This window comes from Poecilia latipinna, unplaced genomic scaffold, assembly GCF_001443285.1.
Source record: "Poecilia latipinna isolate Pla-1442-1.1 unplaced genomic scaffold, P_latipinna-1.0 Scaffold585, whole genome shotgun sequence".
Lineage (NCBI taxonomy): Eukaryota > Metazoa > Chordata > Actinopteri > Cyprinodontiformes > Poeciliidae > Poecilia > Poecilia latipinna.
In genome coordinates this window covers 111097-130955 of record NW_015113201.1, presented here as the reverse complement: position 1 = coordinate 130955, position 19859 = coordinate 111097, and the positions used below count along the sequence as shown (strand labels likewise).

The window sequence follows — 19859 nt, the reverse complement described above, 5'->3', positions numbered from 1 at the left end:
TTACTTAAGTACATTTTTTGAGTACTTTCTCCACCACTGATGAAAGATGAGACAGAAAAAACAGTGTTCAAAGTTAACTGATGATGGCATGCCATAAGAACTGGAGGAAGGGAAGGGAAGGAGAAAGCAGCCTCTGGCATCAGCTTCAGAGAGGACAGGGGTTACTTATAGAAAGGCCAAACCAATCAGAATACACAGGAGAACCAAGGACCTCTGGCTGCCTCGGCTCAAATTATATTCAGTTTGCCCCAAAGTTGTCAGCGTGCGATGCTGACATGGCTGAGGTGATATGTGATAAGAGAGCTACCCAGACACCAGGACTTATTAGAGGAAGAGAGATGAGTGAAGGGAAAGTGCAGTGAGCAACATCAGACTTGGCCTAAGAGGTATTCTGCCTTGCACAAGTGTGACTTGATCACTATGCTCTGCTATCCTGGACAAGTACAAAGGTCACTTTGAAAGACTGTTAAGGAAAATAAAAAGGCAGCAGTAGGAGCTGGAGGGAGACAAAGCTTGTAGGAGCCCCCGTTACCTGATGCTGTTGCCAGGGGGCTGCCTGCTGAGGCACGGGAACTACAGGAAGATGGAGCACTAATGGAGGAGGATGTGGAGGGGGGGTGTATGGAGGAGGGGCTACTGACAGTAGTGGCAGGACTGATGTCTTGGGGGGACTCTGCGCATGCTGTTGCTGCCTGCCGCTGAGGCCCCCGACCGGGCCCTGGTGAGCGGGGGCAGGCACCCACCTGAGAGGCAGTCAGGGCTGGGACCAGGTCCAGGGCAGGTTTTGGTGGCAGCTGGGGTGTGGCCGGCTTCAGGCCGCTCCCCGGGGAGCGACTGCTGTCCCCCACTACCTTGATAGACGGATGAGGAGGTGAGGGGGTCTGGGAAAGCCCTGGTTTTTTAGGAGGTATGGGAGGAGGGTTCCCCCGGTCAATCCTGGTCACTGTGGGAGACTTGAGGCCGATGGGATGGCTCAGGCGGCCGGGGAAGGGTCCGCCCTCTGAGGCGGAGTGGGGCAGTCCCGGACGGAGGGGTCCGGCTCCTCCTGCAGGGGGGCTGGTGAAGCGCGACAAGACCTGCGTCACAGTATGACGCGCTTGCTGTTTGGCTGCAAAGTTGTCGCGGTTGGTTGGGGAAAGGTCACGGGCCGGCGGGCTCTGAGATGCCGTTCCATTTTGGTCCTGTTCCTGAAACTTGTAGCGGGCTGCCTGGACGCGGGGGCTCACCCCAGTGGGTAGGCCGTGGGGAGTTTGGCCCTCGGACCCATTTTCTGTTTGTGCCAATCCTCCTGAGCTGCTGTGGACAATCCCCCTTCCAGTTGTCTTTGGCAAACTAAGGCCCACATAGTTGGCAGGGGCTGGTTTGGCAGGTATAGAGAGGGGAGTCTTCTTGGGACCCTCAGCCTCAGTAAGGGGCACGTCTGTTTGACAAGATGCTGTTTGACAGCTTATGGACTCCGTGGCTATAGATACAGATATCATAGCTTTGGGTTTTGGTGGTGTACTGGTGGCAGCAGCAGGTTCCCCTCCGGCCGCAGCAGCAGGTGAAGCAACACCAGCGTCGTCTTTCTCATCACCCCGTTCAGTTCTGAGCTGCTCCACCTGCTGCCGCAAGCCCTGACTCTCTGCCTCCACTCGTCCCAGCCTGGCACGCAGCTGCTCGCATTCTGTGTCAAATTCTGACAGCTGCTTCTCCATCTTGGCCTCCATCTGCTGGCTACGTTGGCGCTCGCCGCCCAGCTCCTCCTGCAGCCGGCCAGAGGTGCGACTCTCCTCATCCAGGCGAGCTTGAAGCTCGTCGAAGCGCTGCGACTCCTCCACCACCCGAGTGGCAAGCTGCTTGCACTCGCGCACCAGCATCATGACAATGTGCTTATTCTTCTCACGTTCGTCCTTTAGCTGTGCTGTTAGCTTGCGGTGCTCTTGCTCCAGACTCTGGAGCTGAAGCTTCTCCATCTCCAGCTATAAAAAGAACAACGCAACTTTAGTGAACAATACTGTCCATTGTCACGTTTGATATTCAAGCATCTGGTGGTGAGGTGTGGCTAATCTAGAGGGTACCTAAATCAAGCTTTTAATGAAGACTAAGATAAAAAAAAAATAAAAAAAAAGTCAAATCTTGGATTTCTATTGGTAATTCCACAATCTACATAATGTAATGTAAAAAAAATCTGTAGAAAGTATATTTTGTCAGTCCTCAAGTTGGCTTAAATTCAGCTTGTGCACCAAGACAGATTTAGTGAAGTTGGTGTGTAACTCTGGGTGTCCTGCATGTTTTAAATGTTCCCGGGTTCAAAAAGCCCAGATCCAACAGATGGGTTCAGTACCGGGCCTCAACACAGACATTATTTCAGCTGTGTTGTAGGAGGTACATCTAAAACGAACAGGGCTCTGCCTGAACGTGTGTATGGTTGACTCTTGATGCCTTGTCTTTGCCCTGCCTTCTATATCTGGACCATCTGCTATTCTTAGCCCAGCGCTGGTTTCACAGAGTTTGTCACGGTTTAACAGGAGGATCTCCACCTGGTTCTAATGCCTCCAGTGCTTTAACAAGTCCCAAACAATACAGCTGATGTCCAGCATTCTCTGTCACAATGTTGACCTGTCCCACTCTTGACCAGCCCATTCATTCACCTACTATGTCCAAAACGATCACAGATTACGTCTCGCTGTCTTAATAGGACAGCGAAGGGTGAGGGTGGGTCACTGGGGGCTGCTGAAGGAAGCTGGAGGTGCTACAACAAGCTGCTAATTGGTTGAGGATTAATACTTGTGAATGTCACCTACCGGGTGGGATATTTGAAACTTTATAACAGATGTTTGTGCAGATTTAAAATGTATTTAGATTATCTATCTTATGTATCTCAAAACACATGGCTGTACATGTTTCCTGGTTGGCAGAGGGTTCCACCCCTCCATACCATCTGGTCTAGTTAAAGTTTCAGTCATTTGGAGGTACTTCTTAGATATGCTTTAGATTACCATGACAGTTTTTAGAGCACCCGCCTCTTTCTATTGAAAAACACATATTGTTGAATTATTTTTCTTGTTTCGTAGGAGGTAACATGTATAGAATGTAACATTAAATAATGCACGTTTTGCCTGAACTTGTGTGGAGACACAAAACAGCCTCTTATTCCATGCCATCCTACACTCTTAAAACACAGAAGACTGCTTTTATTACCTAAAACTTTTCATGACATGAAACCATTGTTTGAATGCCTGTTAAAAGCAGGGGTGCACCGATGATGGGGGGTCAGTCAGTCAGCTCTTTGCTGAGGTAGATAAAACTGGGTGACTGCTGTTCTCCTACAATTAAGAAAATTGGGGACAATTTATTGGCCGCCCAATTTATTGGTGCACCCCTAGTTCAAAGTCTAATTAGAAAATATTAGGTTAAAGAAAAGATTAATCAAAATGATCTTGCTTATTCATTATTTTAAAAAAATTAAAAACTTCTTAAACAATCCATAATAAATTCCTGATTTGTCCCAACTGTAAATATTTGGATGATGAATTAAACTATTTTTTCCCCTAAGTTTAATAAGTTACATGTTTCAAAATACACATGTATTCACCTAGACAGCATTTTTCAACAATAATAAATTGTTTATATTATGGCTGTCCCTTTGTGAATTTAAAGAAAAACTAAGAATACATTTTTCTTAGTTTTAGCTAGAATACAACCAAATGTTCAGAATGGTCTGATTTCTGTTGTCTTTTCCTGAGTCAGAAAAGGACAGAGAAAAACAGACCCAAAAAGTTGCCCAATATATTTAAATGTTTCTTTTTTACTTTTACTTCGATAAATCATCCTTAACTATGTGTTATTTCAGAGAGCAATAAATCTTAATAGATGAAATTGCTCAGAGATAAATCATAGTGGAAGTGCAGGAGGATCTCTGAAGGTGGCAGCTTGTTGGAGTAGCTCTGCTGCGCTTCTTCTAAAACGGGTTTTCCTCCTGATTGATTTTTCAAGTTTTATTCTGGATTTGGAAACTATGAAGTGGGAAGAATTTTTTGTTTCTTTTTTATTACTGGACATTTTAATAGCCGTTATAAGAATGATTTTTTGTTTCTACATCTCAGAAGTTAAAACAAATCCCTGAACTTTGATCTGCTCAAGATAGAGATGAGAAATATTTTATTGTTAAAAACAAGTGTGGGAAAGGATTTGAGGAAAATATCCCATCCAAATTCTGACATAGAACATGTTAACCAAGAAAAAAATCAATAAGAAACTTTTTTGGTAAAATTGTAGCTGTGATTATTTTTTTAAGAGGCTCTTCCTCTGACTTCATTCATGGAAAACGTGCTGCACATGACGGCCTACTTTCTGCTGCCTGGGACCTTTTGGATAATTCAACAGTGTTCTCACAGGCAGACAGCAAGCATAAAAAGGGATGGGGGATTTAAAGATAGAATGGACAATGCTGCAAAAATTTGTTCTACCCAGCAACCAGAGAATCCCTCTGAGAAAGACAATCCTGGCTCTTTCAGCAGCTTTGGCTGGTTGCTGGTATGACTGGTCAGTTTAAAAGTCTCAGGAAGGAATATACGTCCCAGTTTAGTTACACTAAGATCGGCTTGAAGATTTTTTTTTTCTGATTGTTTCTACATTTACACACTTTGACAAAAAAACTGAAAAATCTGCCTTATTGCTCTGTAGACATTATTTCTAGTGTTTTTATAAAGGTGAAAGGACATTTTGTGGTTTTTAATTATAAAAAGCTTTAATGTTTCTTGTCCAAAGGGGGGTCCAAGTCGTTTTGCAGTAAGTAGCTATAGTTCACCATGTGAAGAACATCAGGTATGATGACCCCCGGATACAAAGGTCAGTGCTAAAATTTGAATTATTTACAAACTGAATTGTTTAGTTCTTGCCTTAAATCCTAGTCATGCCAGGTTATCAAATCACTGAACTCTCCAGGCACATTTCTTCAGCTCCTTGCACATAAACTACCTAGAATCATGCAAGTCATCAGCTGTTTTACTGCCAGAAGCACCAGCAGACCAGTTGGTTGTTCACATGACAGCCCACTCTGATGTGACAAACTGTGATGTAATCACCTGTCAGGATTTTAATGTCAAGAGTGAACAGTTTTGTTTGGCTGGTTTACTAATATCCTGATAAGCAAGGATGCATCTTAATACCTGGAAAGAACAAGATCTAAGTCTGAATTTTAGTTTTAGTTTTAGCCTTGAAGACTACTCATTGGACTGGATAACAAAATGTTTAAATAGTTTGCTATCAGGTTTGATGAATAGATTTTAAATTTTATCTTTCAGTTCAAAAGCAAAACTCCAAAATAATGGCTACATCTACTGGAAAGCAACTCTTTAAAGCACAGTTGGATATTTATGATTCCTTTAATATATAATTTGAAACACAAAATATGAGGACTTTCAGACTCTGGGTTTTTTAGCATCTCGGCTGCTTTAGAATTAGACTTCCATGGTGACCTTGATAAAAAAAAATTAAAAAATGGACTCACGTCTGAACGGGAATATACTAGACTGATTATAAACTTTTAATACATACTGTAGTTTGTGTTTTGAAACATATCGGTAAAATATTGACTTGTTCTTGTGATGCAAATATCATGTATTGACTAGACGCAGGACTCATTACACCTCTGATTTTTGCTGGACAGTTTCCAGTATTTTACCATGTTGAAGTTTAAAAAGGTTATTATTCAAAAATTGATACATTTTCCATCACATTTTTCTGAAGGCTTAAAAAGAATCCATCTGAGTGACCCAGAGAACAGCAAGAGTGAGAGACAGAACAACAGAGGGAGCTGAGGGAAATAGGGCAGAGCCTCTCCTGACATCTGGCTGCCCAGTTAATCAGGACTGCATTCTGTAATCCAGCACAGGCCCATGACAAACACACTCTGGCTTATGTGGACACGGCCGACAAAATCAGAACTGAAATGAAGCTTGTAGGAAAATCTACAGCAATATTCCAGCATTTGCCAAATATATACAAGCAGACAGGCATTTATACAGTTGTCAACTTCTGGAAGGCACATTTAAATCATGAAAATAGAAATATAAGTTGTTGCCAAAGATAACTCAACTATCTGCCACTTGTGTCAGTGTTAAATCTTACATTTATTTACCTTCATTTAAAATGGCAACAGATTCAACAGCTCATAAATAATACACTTTGTGAAATGCGTTCACTCTTTTTTTCCTACGGCTGCAGCAGAAAAATGGTTTGTTGTGGCGGTCAAACACAAAGAGAAGACATTAAGGTTATCACTTACAATCAAATTCAGGAATGACTGCCAGCCAGTTGAGGAGACTGGATTTGTTTTCTGGTACTATCCCTCAGACTAAAGGCTACTTGGAGTGAGGAAGCATCCATTTGTTCCAGCCTCAGCACCATTAGGGATCAAAAACTGAAAAGCATGAATAGTGACTACTCAAAACTACTCAAAACTACTCAAAACTACTACATATGTATATCGGAACTTACTATTTTTTATCTGAAAAGTCACTAACTACAGCAACAAAATTGTTAAATTGGCAACTGTAGGGTGACTGAGTTTCAGACCTTTACAGAGGTCTAAAGATCAATGGATAAAATTATTGGTTTCTCATGTGACCATCGATTTACCAGTACATCCTTAACAAGATACTATTTTATGATGGCGTCGCTCGGCTCGGTTGAAACTGCGATGGCTCCTGAAAACATGTTGGACATTTAGAGGTAAACAAGGAAAATCAAACTGGCTAGCTTAACGATACATGTTCAGTGTAATAATGATGGTCTAACATACAATCTGCAGTTCATCCTAAAACTACGCAGATCTAGGATATTAACAATAGTGGACGTTACAATTCTGCAGACTCTGAACAGACTCCACCCAGTAGAGCCAGAACCACTAACAGAGTTAGCGCTAACATCTAAGCTAAAGGCTAACCTTAGCAGAAACTTTGTATATACCGTCTTCTTTTTTCCTTCTTTTTTACGTTTTTATTTGAAGCCTCATAATAAAATTTCGCTCAAATGTAGATTGTGAAAGAGCGGTTGAATGACAATACAGTCTAATTGTTTGCAGATGAGATGATAGTTCATTTCATCTTGCTTTGTTGTTTTCTAGACATTAGATCAGAGTTAGCTGGACTGATCAAGTGAGGGAAGGCCAACAATGAATGAGAGATGATTACACCATGCAGGTTGGGCACCAACTCAGTTTGAAACCAATGCTGAATGAACTGAAATGTTTCCCACTGATCAACAGATTTCTTACCCTCTTCTGGCGGCTCTCAGCGGCAGCCAGCTGAGCTGACATGCGCTCCTGCATTTTCCTGCAGTGGGCCATGACAGCCTCCAGGACGGAGATGGGGCTGGACCCCAGCAGCCGCCGTTCTTTGTCCCCCCCAGGGACTCTGCAGTCAAAGTCTCTCTGAAGCGCCAGGAAGGGGTCAGTCAGGGTATAGTGGCCGTATCGGTCTTGGAGGAACACCTCCTTCCTCTGAGCCTGAGAAAGACAAAAAGCAAAAGGGTTGTTTTGTATTCTCATGTTGTGGATGATAAAATCATGTGGATTCTGTTCTGACCCTAGTTGTATAATTAGATTTCACACTTTTTTAACTTTGAAAACAAAAGAGAAAAAACAGCACTGAATTGAATTAAAACATTTCTTAAAAAAAAAAAAAAACAGGCATAAATATACTGAATTACAAGTATATTTCATAAAACTTGTAAAAACAACTATTTTAATTTGTTCAGTCAGTGCAATTAGGAGTAAAACAGCCAATGTAAAATATAAATAATAAAGAAACTGAAAGTGACAAAAACAATGGCTTAGCTATCTTGCTCAAACATGAAAATATAAACAAACCTTCTTTCGAATGATTCAGAAAGTGCAGTTAGGAATTTTAAATATATTATAAAAATAAATAATAAAACATAATGTTGCCTTGATCTCAAAGCATAGAAAAAAAACTGAATAGATCCACCTTGTGGATCAGGCAAAATTTTCACCGATGCCAAATTTTACTGTGGATATTTAAGGTTACACCCCAAATTGTTTTTGCACATACAGTAAAATATTCCACATTGTATACAGAGTTAGGCAATATGTCAATCAGGTATTAAATATAGTGTGTTTTTCCACATGCAATGACTAAAATGACCATATTGTTACCACTGAGTATAATTTCCATCCCCACCTGCATGTAATTACCCAGGAGCTCAGTTTCTCTTAGTGCTCCTGAACTCATCACCCACATCTTGCCCCAGCACTGTGGAAAATCTGAGTAACACAGTGAGAACCATAAAGAGGACAAAATAAGGTACAAAGGTTGCAGTGTTAAATGTTGAATTATTTGACAAATTTTGTTAGGAGTGTTGGTGTTGGGTCAGAACCAACTATTTTAATTCCCAAAGTTTTTAATGGGGAAGGATGTACTTAAAGATGTACAGACTAATACTGCACACAAAACAGTGGAAACACTAGTAAAACCCGGTCAAGGTGAAAGTTGTTAAAGCTTTCTGCATCAGCGAAGGAAACCATTTGTTTAAAAACATTCAGTTTTAAGTCAGTTTTTCTATTTACTAAATGCCAAAATAGTGAGAAAGGCAATTTTTGTTACTTTCTTCAAAGTCAAAACATTAAATACATTAAGATTAATATACTATTTAATCAATTTGGGACATTTTATATAGTGTATTTAAACTTGTGGTTTGAACTGTAGGCTGTTAGTGTTTCTTTGTGTAAAAGACAAAAGACACAATATTGCCTTAAACTGTTATTGCAAAGGTCATAGCTGTACAAAATTAGAGACCAATATTTAATTGATATACCAATTAAATATTGGTATTAGAGATATATCTCTAATAAAATCTTCATGATTTGTTCCAGGACGTTGTTCAAAATCCAAAATAAATAATAAAGACAGAGTGACGGTACGAATTGTCTGGCATACTTCTATTTAACCACTTTAGGTCCTAATTCCATCATCCCCATCAGAACCAGCCCAGACTTCCCGTCAGCCCCATTTTTGAGCCCGTTGGGTCCCAAACGTGGTGCTGTGGCATCAGAACCACCCAGAACTGCTGGGAGCCCGTTTGCCCTCCTGACCCCAGGAGCAATCTGCACCACACAGAACACATCCGCTCTCAGGTTACAGGAACACACAGAGGCCAGCTGGGGGAAAAACAAGCAGGGTTCTGAGCTAACCAGCTACATTCAACAAGGATCTGTTGAAATTGCAAAGTAAGATTGGTCAAAGTTTCTGAGCACGTGTTCATGAAAGTTATGGCTCAAAATGTTTGACAGAAACTGTTTATTAGATGGAAAACCATAAACATGACTGTGCTTTGGTTGTTATTGCAGTTTTTCTATGTGCTGTGTGAAGCACTATTAAGGATTAACAAAACAATAAGTTGAGTCTAAATATTAACCCTTTCATGCATAGTGGTCACTACAGTGGACAGCTATCTAAAAACCATTTTCTTGTGCTTCTTGTGGATTTTTATGTTATAAATGCACACAAACCACTGAAGTGGACACTAATGCATCATAAAATACACTATCAACTACTGGCCATCAGCTGCAAATGCAAGAAATTATTTTTGTTAAATTCAATATGGCCGACAAACAAAAAAGCATGCAAACCAACCTGGTCCCTCCTTCTACTATAGATGACTCTTGCAGGTAAAAAAGTATTGTGACATCAGATAACCCCTAAAAAACAATACTAAAAAATTGTACAAACTTTTTTTCCTACCTTTTTATTGCCTTAAATAAAAAATAAAAAAAAAAAAAAAAATCCTGACACAAAGGATCATAATTCATGCATGAAAGGGGTTAAACTGATGTAAGTTGGGCTGCAAGTAGTGATTATCTTAGTTATCAATTAATAGGACATAAAATTGGCACATTCTGCAGATTTTTCACTTAAGCCTTTTTTTATATATAGAAAATCAGAAGCACATTTAAAGATGCATTCCTGTAAGGAATGCTTGATCATTTGTAGGAAAGGACAGGTCTGCAGCTAGAAAACATATGTCTAACTAACCCATCAACATATTCAGTTCTCAGACTTGATGTCAACACAGTGTACGGCTGATTGGTTGATTATTTTTTGTATTAACCCATTAATAACTGGACAGCAAAAGGTGCCTAATATGTGCTCTTTTAATTTATTTTTTTAAGAATTTGAATTGGGTAAAGTTAAACTATTCCACTTGGGAAGTTCTGGGTAGAACATATTTACAATCAATTATTGTTTTTTTGAATATCTTAAATGTAAAATGTAAATACATTTTCTACATATTTGGCTTATGTACTGTTTTGTTTCTTTCACCCTTTTTTGGAGAGTCTATGCACTCTAGATAACAATTAAACAGTAAATTAGCTGACAATTATTTAAATAATCGATTCATCACGATTATTAATTTTAGCCATAAATATTAGATTAAGGAACCACATTCTATTTCACATTATTTATAGCTTTTAATTTCAGCTTCTGCTGGCCTCAAGTCAACCTTTTTGAAAATATTGGCCTTATAACAACTCCAACTATTCCCTGTAATTTGGCGGTCAAATAATACGTGAACATAAGAGAAAGCCTGTGTGGCTGGAGTGGAGCAGCTGCACAGAGACCAAACCCATTACCTTAAATGGTCTCCAGGGGTTTAAAGACTCAGAAAACACACAGCCGCCATCCAAGCTGGGTGAAGAAAATACCTCCATCAACAAAATGACTATTCAAATTCCTTTTATTTTGTAGTACAACGCAGTTATGAATAAAACTGTTTTCACCCCAAAGTTTGTATTCCTGTATTTGCAGCCTTTGAAAGGTGAGGAAAGAAAGATTTTCCGACTGGATGAATATGAGATGAGACGTTAATGAGAGAAAGACAAAGAGCCAGACGTTTCTAAGCCAGGTTGAGATGCCTGGCCAAACAAGGAGATCTAGGTTGGAGAGCTGAATACTAACCCATAAATGAGCACATGAACACAGAGTGAAGTGTGAAGATTAATGGTGAAAGCTAAAACAGTTGTTGACACTGAGGGCCGAGTGTGGGTCAGGCAATGTAAACACAACCACGGAGGATTTGTTAGGAAGCTGGGAGCATGGAGGACAGGACAGGGAGGAAACACACAGAGACTTGTTGGAATCTTTGAGGGAGGCATGTAAGACTTATACTATAATTTGTTGTAATTCAAAAAAATATGCCAAACAACCACCTTGAACTCCACTTTCTCAGAAGTATTTGAAATAGAAAACAATGTATCAACACTTAAGTGAAAAATTTACATCTTCAAGTTTCATCATCAACCGTTTTTTGAGCAATTTCACTCAAATAAGGACTAAGACAGTACTTGTACACATTTTGTCATGTTACAACTACAAACTTTAAGGTATTCTATTGAAAACAAGACTAAAGGTGGACTACTTTGGTCAAATATGTCAAAATAAACTGCAACAAACCTGTCAAATGTTTCAGAAAGTGTAGTTAGGAATTATATATTTAATGTGAAATAAACAATAAAGCACAACGTCGCTTTGAGCACAAAGCATAGAGTTAGACTGAATAGATCTACTTTTATGGATCGGGCACATAGTCACTGAAAAATTCTGATACCAGATCTACAATTTTTTCAATATCGGGACCGATACAGACAGGTCGTTGAATCTCTAATTACACCGATTACCGTGGAAGGGCAGAAGAAACACTTTTCTTTATGCAAATAGAAAAATGCCAATGATGAAAAATTTATAGATATTATGTTAGGTGACAACAGATTCTAGAGATTCATTTTCAGCTAAATTAGCTTGAAATATCAGTGAGACACTAAATTCTTATACTAGTCTCTGTTTTTCATTCTCAACAAAAATATTTACCTACCAGGTTGGAGGGAGTGCTGGGGTGATTACATGCTTGTAACTTTAGAGCATTTACAAGTGCAGCAGCGGAGTATGAGTGAGACGTCATTATTATTAGCATCAACCTTTACAAGCATGCTGAACCTGGAAGGTGAGAGGGTTCACCGGACCCAAACTGACAGGAGACACTATGAGGAAATGGACTGGCCAATGAGACTCACTGGAGGGACGTGCCGTAGCAACACATGATGAGAGAAAGAAATGGAGAATGCAGCAGTGCAGACAAAAACCCAAACAACTTCGGGCAAACAAAAAGAAAAAAAAAGAGGAAGGTAAAATCAGGGGAGCTGTTACTTTGCCAATTAGCTGATCAATATCAGATAACAGGAACCTGAATGAACTTAAAGAAGAATGGGCCAGAATTCCTTCACAGTCAGACTGAGAACAAGCACTTCAGCTTCCTGCTGTGAAAGGTTTTCTATTAGATTAGAAATCATGGATTCATGGTTATGAGAAATATTGTGCTGCTTTATTATGGTTTGTTTCTGTGCCACAGGATCTCGTTATGTCCCTTTCAATGGCTTGCAGTCACAGCATTTCCCTCTGCTAGAGCAATCAATGTGTGCAAAGGGATTTGATTAGACAGCCCGAACGAGACAATTTAAAGGACAGCAGAGGCTTTGGACAGCTGAGCTATGGGGAAGGAATGGCATAAATTAAGTTAGGGAAAAAAGGAAGGAACGGATGTGAAGAGGGAGGAAGGGGTAAAACTACGCTTTAACACATTGAAAGTGAAGAAGATGGGCAGAGCCAAAAATAGATAGAAAAGAAGGATGAAGCAGAGATGAAAATGACTGAGAGGTAACAAATGGTGTTCACACAGAGACACAAGTTCCCACAGTTATGCAACATGTTGATGGTTCATATTGCTACGGAGGCTGAAAAGCATCAAGAAGTTCTCCAGAAACTGTGCAGTCATTCATGTCTCAGACGAAAAAAAAATCAATCATGTTATATTAAATGTAAAATAGTTCCATATCCCTAAGCCTGTCGCAATATGCTACTAATCAATTAAATGCATAATAAACAATTAATTTATTATGCGATCAATTATTTTTTGAAGGTGACTTTTGCTTACAGAGACTTCATAGTCTCATTTTTAATCATGTTCACGTCAACCATCAGTTGTGTATGGTTTTTATTTCCTTTTTTTATTTGTTTTTGGTTGTTGAGTTTTATTTTAGATATTTAAAGGGGCAGTATGTGTAAAACTGACTGTTTTGCACCATGTTATAATGTTACTCCCTCATCAAAAACACACCTGGAGTCGTTACTTCTCAGTGCAGCGCTGGTAAAAACATTAAAGGTTTAATAGAGGAGCCATGTTGTGATCACTTCCTGAAGGCAGAGTTTCACAATGAGTAGCTATGAAAGAGACAGAGGCCCAATTTCAAGGAGTTAAATTACAAAGTAAAATTTCTTTTAAGCCATGTTTGATATATTCAACATATATATTTGGTATATTCTTTACCTTTATATTAGTGGAAAATTGTATCAAAACAACAATTTTATCATTTATTGCAGTAATTTCTGGAACAATTAATCGTCCTGCAAAATTTGTTATCATGACAGACCTATGTATCACATTAACACTGCTTGTCTTTTTAATCCAGGTGGAAAGCAATATGCGTTGATGTCTCCAGACTATTTATACTTTACACAGTGGCATCAAGTCTGAATCTGCTTTCTCCGTTCATCTGGAGATGTTTCAGAGTGGGAGGAGGGGGCGGTGGGTCATGAAGGCTTGCCACCCCCAGGCGTCAGGCTGACAGCAGTGAGAAACCAGGCCAAAGTTATATAAGCAGCCCATCAGAGGAGGCTGACAATGATTGGCTCCGGGGTTTTCATCACTCTAGTTGAAGTGAGATTGAGCTTCAGAGGTCAGCTGAACATTTGGCTCATGAAGGTTGTGCATTTGAACAATCAGATTTAGCAGAATCAGACATTCCTTTATGTTTGTCCTGCATTACTAGGCAGACCCATGATGGAACTGTAAACCGTGACTTCTTCCATGGAGAGGCAGCTTTTCCACAAATGTTTTATGAGCTCATCTGACAAACCTCTATGAAAGTTTCATTAGGCTTCCGATGCTCTCTCACAGACATCTACAGAAACACCTCACACACACGCTTACACTCACACATACACATATAAATATGCAAACAATCTGAAGCAATAGAAACACTGGTTCATATTCTATTAATGCAACTTGTCTATTCTGACTTACTAAAGACCCTGATCGAATAAAATCAATCAAACAATTAAGATTCCATCTCCAGATAACCTTTTTGTAGTGTAACACTGCCCTGGCACATGTAGGCAACCAGCTTCTCCATATGACATGCCTGAACAGCTTTAAATGTAGAAATAAAATGTAGAAAATCTTAATATTGATTAATTCAGTGTTAAATTTCCTGTTACTATAAGGGTGTTCCAGTAGACTCAGTTTGATAGGAAACTTACATTTGTTCCATTTTCAGCTGCTGCAGTTCTCTTACATGCTGCACAGTGTCAAACATACCAAACTCTTTGAGCAACCTGTTCCTCTCTTCGCCCGTGGCACTGAACCAAGAACCAGTGAAGGAAACAACACAAAAACCTCTGAGGAAGATACTGAGCACAACTTCCTTCCTCATAAATTGTAAATAAAAATGGGGTGGCATCAGACTTTATGGTTTGTAGGATTTCTCTTTTTTCTTTGGCAAAAGACCACAAGCCATTTCTCCCACTAGCGCGAGACTCACATTTGTTTTACCCAGAATGCCTTGCACTATAGTTTGCTTCCTGTTTTTTATAGTGGTCTCTGGTCCACTTGAGGTTAACATGTCCATTCAAGTCCACTTCAACCGAACTGAGACCTAGGTTTAAAGCGGGACACAGCGTGCTATTTTGGGCCGCACCAGAGTTTGATTACATGTTCACACCTCCCCAAACGAACCAGACTTTCAGGCAAAGGAACTACAGTTCAATTAAAATTTATTAAACATGGCTGGTGTACACCCTTATTTTCTTGCGTGTTGAGAAAAAATATTCTTTGTCATTGTCTCTTTTCAATAGAAAAAGGCCTTAAAATAGAACTGTCAAGAATTGGGAAATAATTTCTATGTTCCTTTGTCCAAGGACAGTGGAGTTTTTTTTTTTTTTTTCAAAATAAATAAACAATTAAGGATAAGCAGTCCATCACCTGTTATAATGGAACCATTAATTTGTTGACTGCAGAATACTTCATAGTAGTTAGATGTCCCGCCGAACACGTCATGACACTATAATCCCCTGGGTGGCCGTCCCACTCTTTCAGAATCCCTGCTCCACTGGGCATCCCTTCCCCATTCCCGTCCCCATCCCATCCCACACAGTAAATCAAGTTGGTGAGTAGATGGGAGTAGATTTCCTGCATAAGTTACAAACTGAAACTCGGTTGGTTGGGAACAGAACAACAAAAGGCATAAATCACAGAAACCAAAAACACTCCCTGTGTACAGCAAGTAGCTGTAGTAGTTGGAATCTCCTCTTGGACTATATAGCTTTACAACTAAAAACAGTTTAGTAAACTAAACTAAAGTTTAGTAAAGTTTAGTTTAGACGATGACATTTTGTTTTGTCTGCCTGGTTCTCTGGCTTGCAGCACCCTGTGCCTTCTCTAGGGGAATCTAAGTGTTTTAAAGTTGGACATGGCTCTGCTCTGGTCTTTGCAGGTATCGTTTGCTCTGTTTGTTCAGTTGTTCAAACTTGGTGAGTTCTGTGATTTTTAAGTGAAGTGTGTGATATCAGAGGAGCTCTTGGACACGAGCCCTGGGCCTTTACTGGGCCTTTTCCCTTTCATCTCTGCTGATAAAAGCTGATGGCAACACACACAGAGAATTCAGTGTGTTTTGAGTGCTTACAAGTGCTGATGATAGGTGTGTGTTGTTTTTCTTTGTAATTATTTGAGCACTGTGTTATTCATATATGGTTGAAGCTTGAAATTGTTCTCTATAGAATTGTAGGTTCTCCAGCCTTGGGTTAAGTTGGATATAAACAGCTGACATCAGAGACGTTGACATGTAAGGACATAAGTGCTCTGTAAAATGTCACACACATTGTAACTAATGAGCACTATCATGTCTGTCAAAGAGTCATTTTGTGCTTTTTCACTGTTTTATTTAGACAACAGGGACAGTCTTCTTTGTGGTTTGTAATTTCTTTTGTTTGGACTATGTCCAGTTGGCTCAACCAGAGCTCTCACAGCATCACAGAATTCATAAAAAGTTGTTTCATTCTAACGTGTTGAATTCATAGCTCTTCTGTTAAATCGCAGACTATAATTTTCTCAAAACGCTGCATAAGTAGCCGCTCCCAAGTAGGCGGGTCTTGTTCCAACGCCTGAATAAAATGCTGACGTCTCTTCTGATGGCTGATAGACAATGAGTGCTAGTGCCATGGCTGAATTATGGAAATATCTCATGTATCTGTTTACATTCTTTGCTGCCATTATTTCTAATCGGTGAACACGTTTATTTGCATGAGATTTTGATTTCATTTCTTATTTACCGGAAACACTGCAGTTGCGGAATATTTATTTTTTGATATTAGCAAAATATAGAAAAATACTTTCGCATACATGTAATGGAAACGCAGCTAATGATGCCAATATCTGACCCAATCTTCCCCTTCTGACAATCTTAAGGACGCCTTTAAGATCTTTAGCAAGATGATACTAAAGATGATTTTCTGAGGTGTTCCTGCTGTGTGGTAAGTTAAGAGTGATCTGGTCTGCTGATAAGATCTCTGGGAACTCAAACTGAGGATATTCAACATGTTGGATTGTCTTGGCCCGATACTGCACTACTTCTTCTGGGGTGTCCCCAGTACGTCACTATCCTTGTTTTACCATTTTTAAATAGAGCTGAGGAGCAGGGGTAGCAGGGTAAAAATCATAGAGTTCTATCAATATTCTCTTTTGTTACGATTAAAGAGTTTCTGGTCAAATCAGGTTAGTTGGGTTCATTGGTGATTTTTTTTTTTTAGCTTTTTTTTTTTTTTTGGCTCAACCAGAGCTCTCACAGCATCACAGAATTCATAAAAAGTTGTTTCATTCTAACGTGTTGAATTCATAGATCTTCTGTTAAAGCAATCCTAAAGATTCACAGTTGACCTACAAATATGACATTTGACAGAGCATGACAGTTGTTCTAGTTTTACTTAATCAGTGGTCTGTTGGAAACAGCAAGGCTTCTTCATATATAGTAGTCACGTGACAGCATTAAGTGGGTCTCTGTACTCACCATCCCCAAGAGGATTCCGTATCTTTAAACTGTAGGCCTTTTACTTAGTAGATAACACAACTATCAAAGTGTGTAGAGTGTGCATGTATTGGAGTTTTCTGCTGCTCCATTTGCACTTTGGTGTAATATCAAGTGTGTTTGAGTAATTGTATCTGTCTGTTATGTGTGTGTGTTTACGGCAGGCACCCCTACAGAGTAGTCATACGCACGACACAGGCAGGTCACAGGGAAGTGCCGGAGCAGCAGCCTCCATGCCAGAGGAGCACATGCAGGACAAACGCAGGATACCAATCCCCCAAACTCATCACCGGTGCCCCATCCCTAGTGTCAAACCCCCAACCCAGTCACTTTGCTGGCCAGGTGCCCATGCAAGCCCCGGTGCAGCCATTGGCAAACCAAAGAAATTATGACTCCGGGTGGAAAGGCATAGTGCCATTTCACCCGGTTGGAGACCCCCACCAAGGTCAAGGAAGACGTCCCTGACAAGGACCCAGCTTAGATCTCACCAGAAAAAGTGTGATAAAATTATTAGACAAAGAAACTAGCAGTGTGTTCCTTTGATTAAAAACTTATTAAGAGTGGAAAGGATTCAGAGTTGTATAAAACTCTGCAGAAGACCGAAAAGGAGGAATTAATTGAATGTGAATTGCCTTTACACTGGGATTTGGCACATCCCATAAGTGGGATGTGCCAAATCCCACTTATAGAGCACCTCAAACAGACACCAACTCCACACACTTAAAGTGATCATGGCATTCTGCCCACTTCCACCAGGACTGATAGGATTTTGAACCAGCATTTTACATTTCAGCCAGGTCTCTTATCCAAGTGATAGGAGTTCAAACAGGAGCATCCAAGAACGCTGCAGGACTGAATTCTGTGCATCGGCTCTGAGTCGCTCCTTGCTGAGGCAATAAGCTTTCATTTTTTTGATACAAGTTAGAAGAAATTGTCTCACTGAGCCTGTACGCTTTTGTAGACTTCCAAGAGAAATCATATACTTATGCACACACAGCTTGGATCCCAATAGGGGAGAAGCTGACTCTTCTCCCATAACTTTACGTCTTGAAAAGAGTCAGAAGGAAAACCGAAGGAGAACACAAGGAAAAGAAAAATGTAATCTGTAAATAAACAGACAAAGGAGAAAACAGGGAGGGAGAAAATGTAGAAAATATTGCAAGAGAAAATAAATCAATGTATGATGTAAAAAAAAAAAGCGCCAGTAACTAAAAAAAATAACATAAATACAAAGCATGAAAAAAATGATGAAATATAGTGTGGCAGTAAATGACACAGTCACATTATATAAATACAGAATACAAAAAAATGAGAAAAAAGGGAAAACTAATTAATGAAACAAAACAGTGAGATTGTAAAGTAAAAATGAAATATAGAATATAGCAATATAGAATTACTTAATTCTATATTACTAATTTTGGCAGGAACAGCCACCATACACTTAACTATGAATAAGAAAAAAACAAACATGAACATAAAGAAAAATCCAAAGTCCATCTGGCTTCCCAGAAAATATTCTTTGGGTATTTAGTCACAGTATTAGTCTACTATAAGGCACATAAACTAACAAAATCTCAGCGTATCTATGTGTCTCAAACGATGAGAACAAACGCTTTGCAACTACCCTGAGTGTTGCAAAAAGAATGATCAGATCTAGAGATATTTTTAATGTCAGTTCAGGATAGAACTCTGACAGACTACCACAGGAGGACTGAGAGGAATTTAAGGACACTTGGATGCTTTTTCTGGACCATCGTAGGTCAGCAATGACAAATGTCATTGCTGACCTTTGTTATTTATTTATGCTTTTGCATGTTGTTCTTGCACTTTATAGTATTGTTTTATATAAAATAGTGTTTGGTAGTGTCTAATATAAAAAAGGCGGGTAACTATTATGGGTGAATCGATAAATTCGCCAATTGATAAATCGGCTACAATTTTTTTAATTTTGGGAAATCAGTGATCAGCCAATACGTAATTGACTTATTTCTTATTTACCTCAGCAAAGGTCTAAAAATCACCACTGTCTTCTTTCGTTCTCCGGTGTGAGATGGTTAGCTGACAGACTCACCCAACAGGTCATGTCTGCACATTTTTGCTGCTAACAGTAAAAATGTGTCCATTTAAAAATAAAAATTTTCAATTGATTTTTTTTCTCCCACAGAAACTCAAGAGTGATGTTCCAACATTTTACTACTTTTTGCATGGCAGCTGTTGCTAACTCAGCAACTTTCTTACTTTATTTAGCAACATTTCAGAAAAGAAAAATCGATATTGACCAAAATCTGAAACACCAGCTCAGGCTTTGTATAGATGGTGATCCGTGACTGGCCAGAAAGCTGCAAATGGTGCACCCCTGGCAACTATTCAAATCACACAGTCGGTGCATCCCAATGAGCAGCTAAAATAAATTTTATGGCTTTCGTAAAGAACAGATTATCCAGGGGCCTGTAGCACAAAACAGGATTAGAAGTTCATCAACGGAACTTAAGTTTCATCTCAGGATTTTCAGCATGATCAACCTGGGTCACCTTACCTGTCACCATTGTAATTTATGCCAGAGACCTAGTCTACTTTAAAGCAGGTTGGGTTTCCATATTGGAAATCAAGAACTAGAATGCACTACCTCTCAACCAATCAGAGACTTGAGCTATCCGAGGTACAC

At 39.5% G+C, this 19859-nt stretch overlaps 1 protein-coding gene across 3 annotated transcripts in view; it reads right to left on the bottom strand.

Moving 5' to 3' along the window:
• Positions 1-19859, bottom strand: part of cttnbp2 (cortactin binding protein 2) — an 85469-nt gene that overhangs the window by 33450 nt on the left and 32160 nt on the right. For all 3 annotated transcript variants that reach the window (XM_015042304.1, XM_015042305.1, XM_015042306.1), the window contains exons 3-4: positions 7262-7492; positions 533-1961 (exon numbers count right to left, since the gene is read on the bottom strand). In XM_015042304.1, coding sequence (XP_014897790.1) covers positions 533-1961; positions 7262-7492 — 1660 coding nt within the window. The remainder of the gene's footprint in view (positions 1-532; positions 1962-7261; positions 7493-19859) is intronic.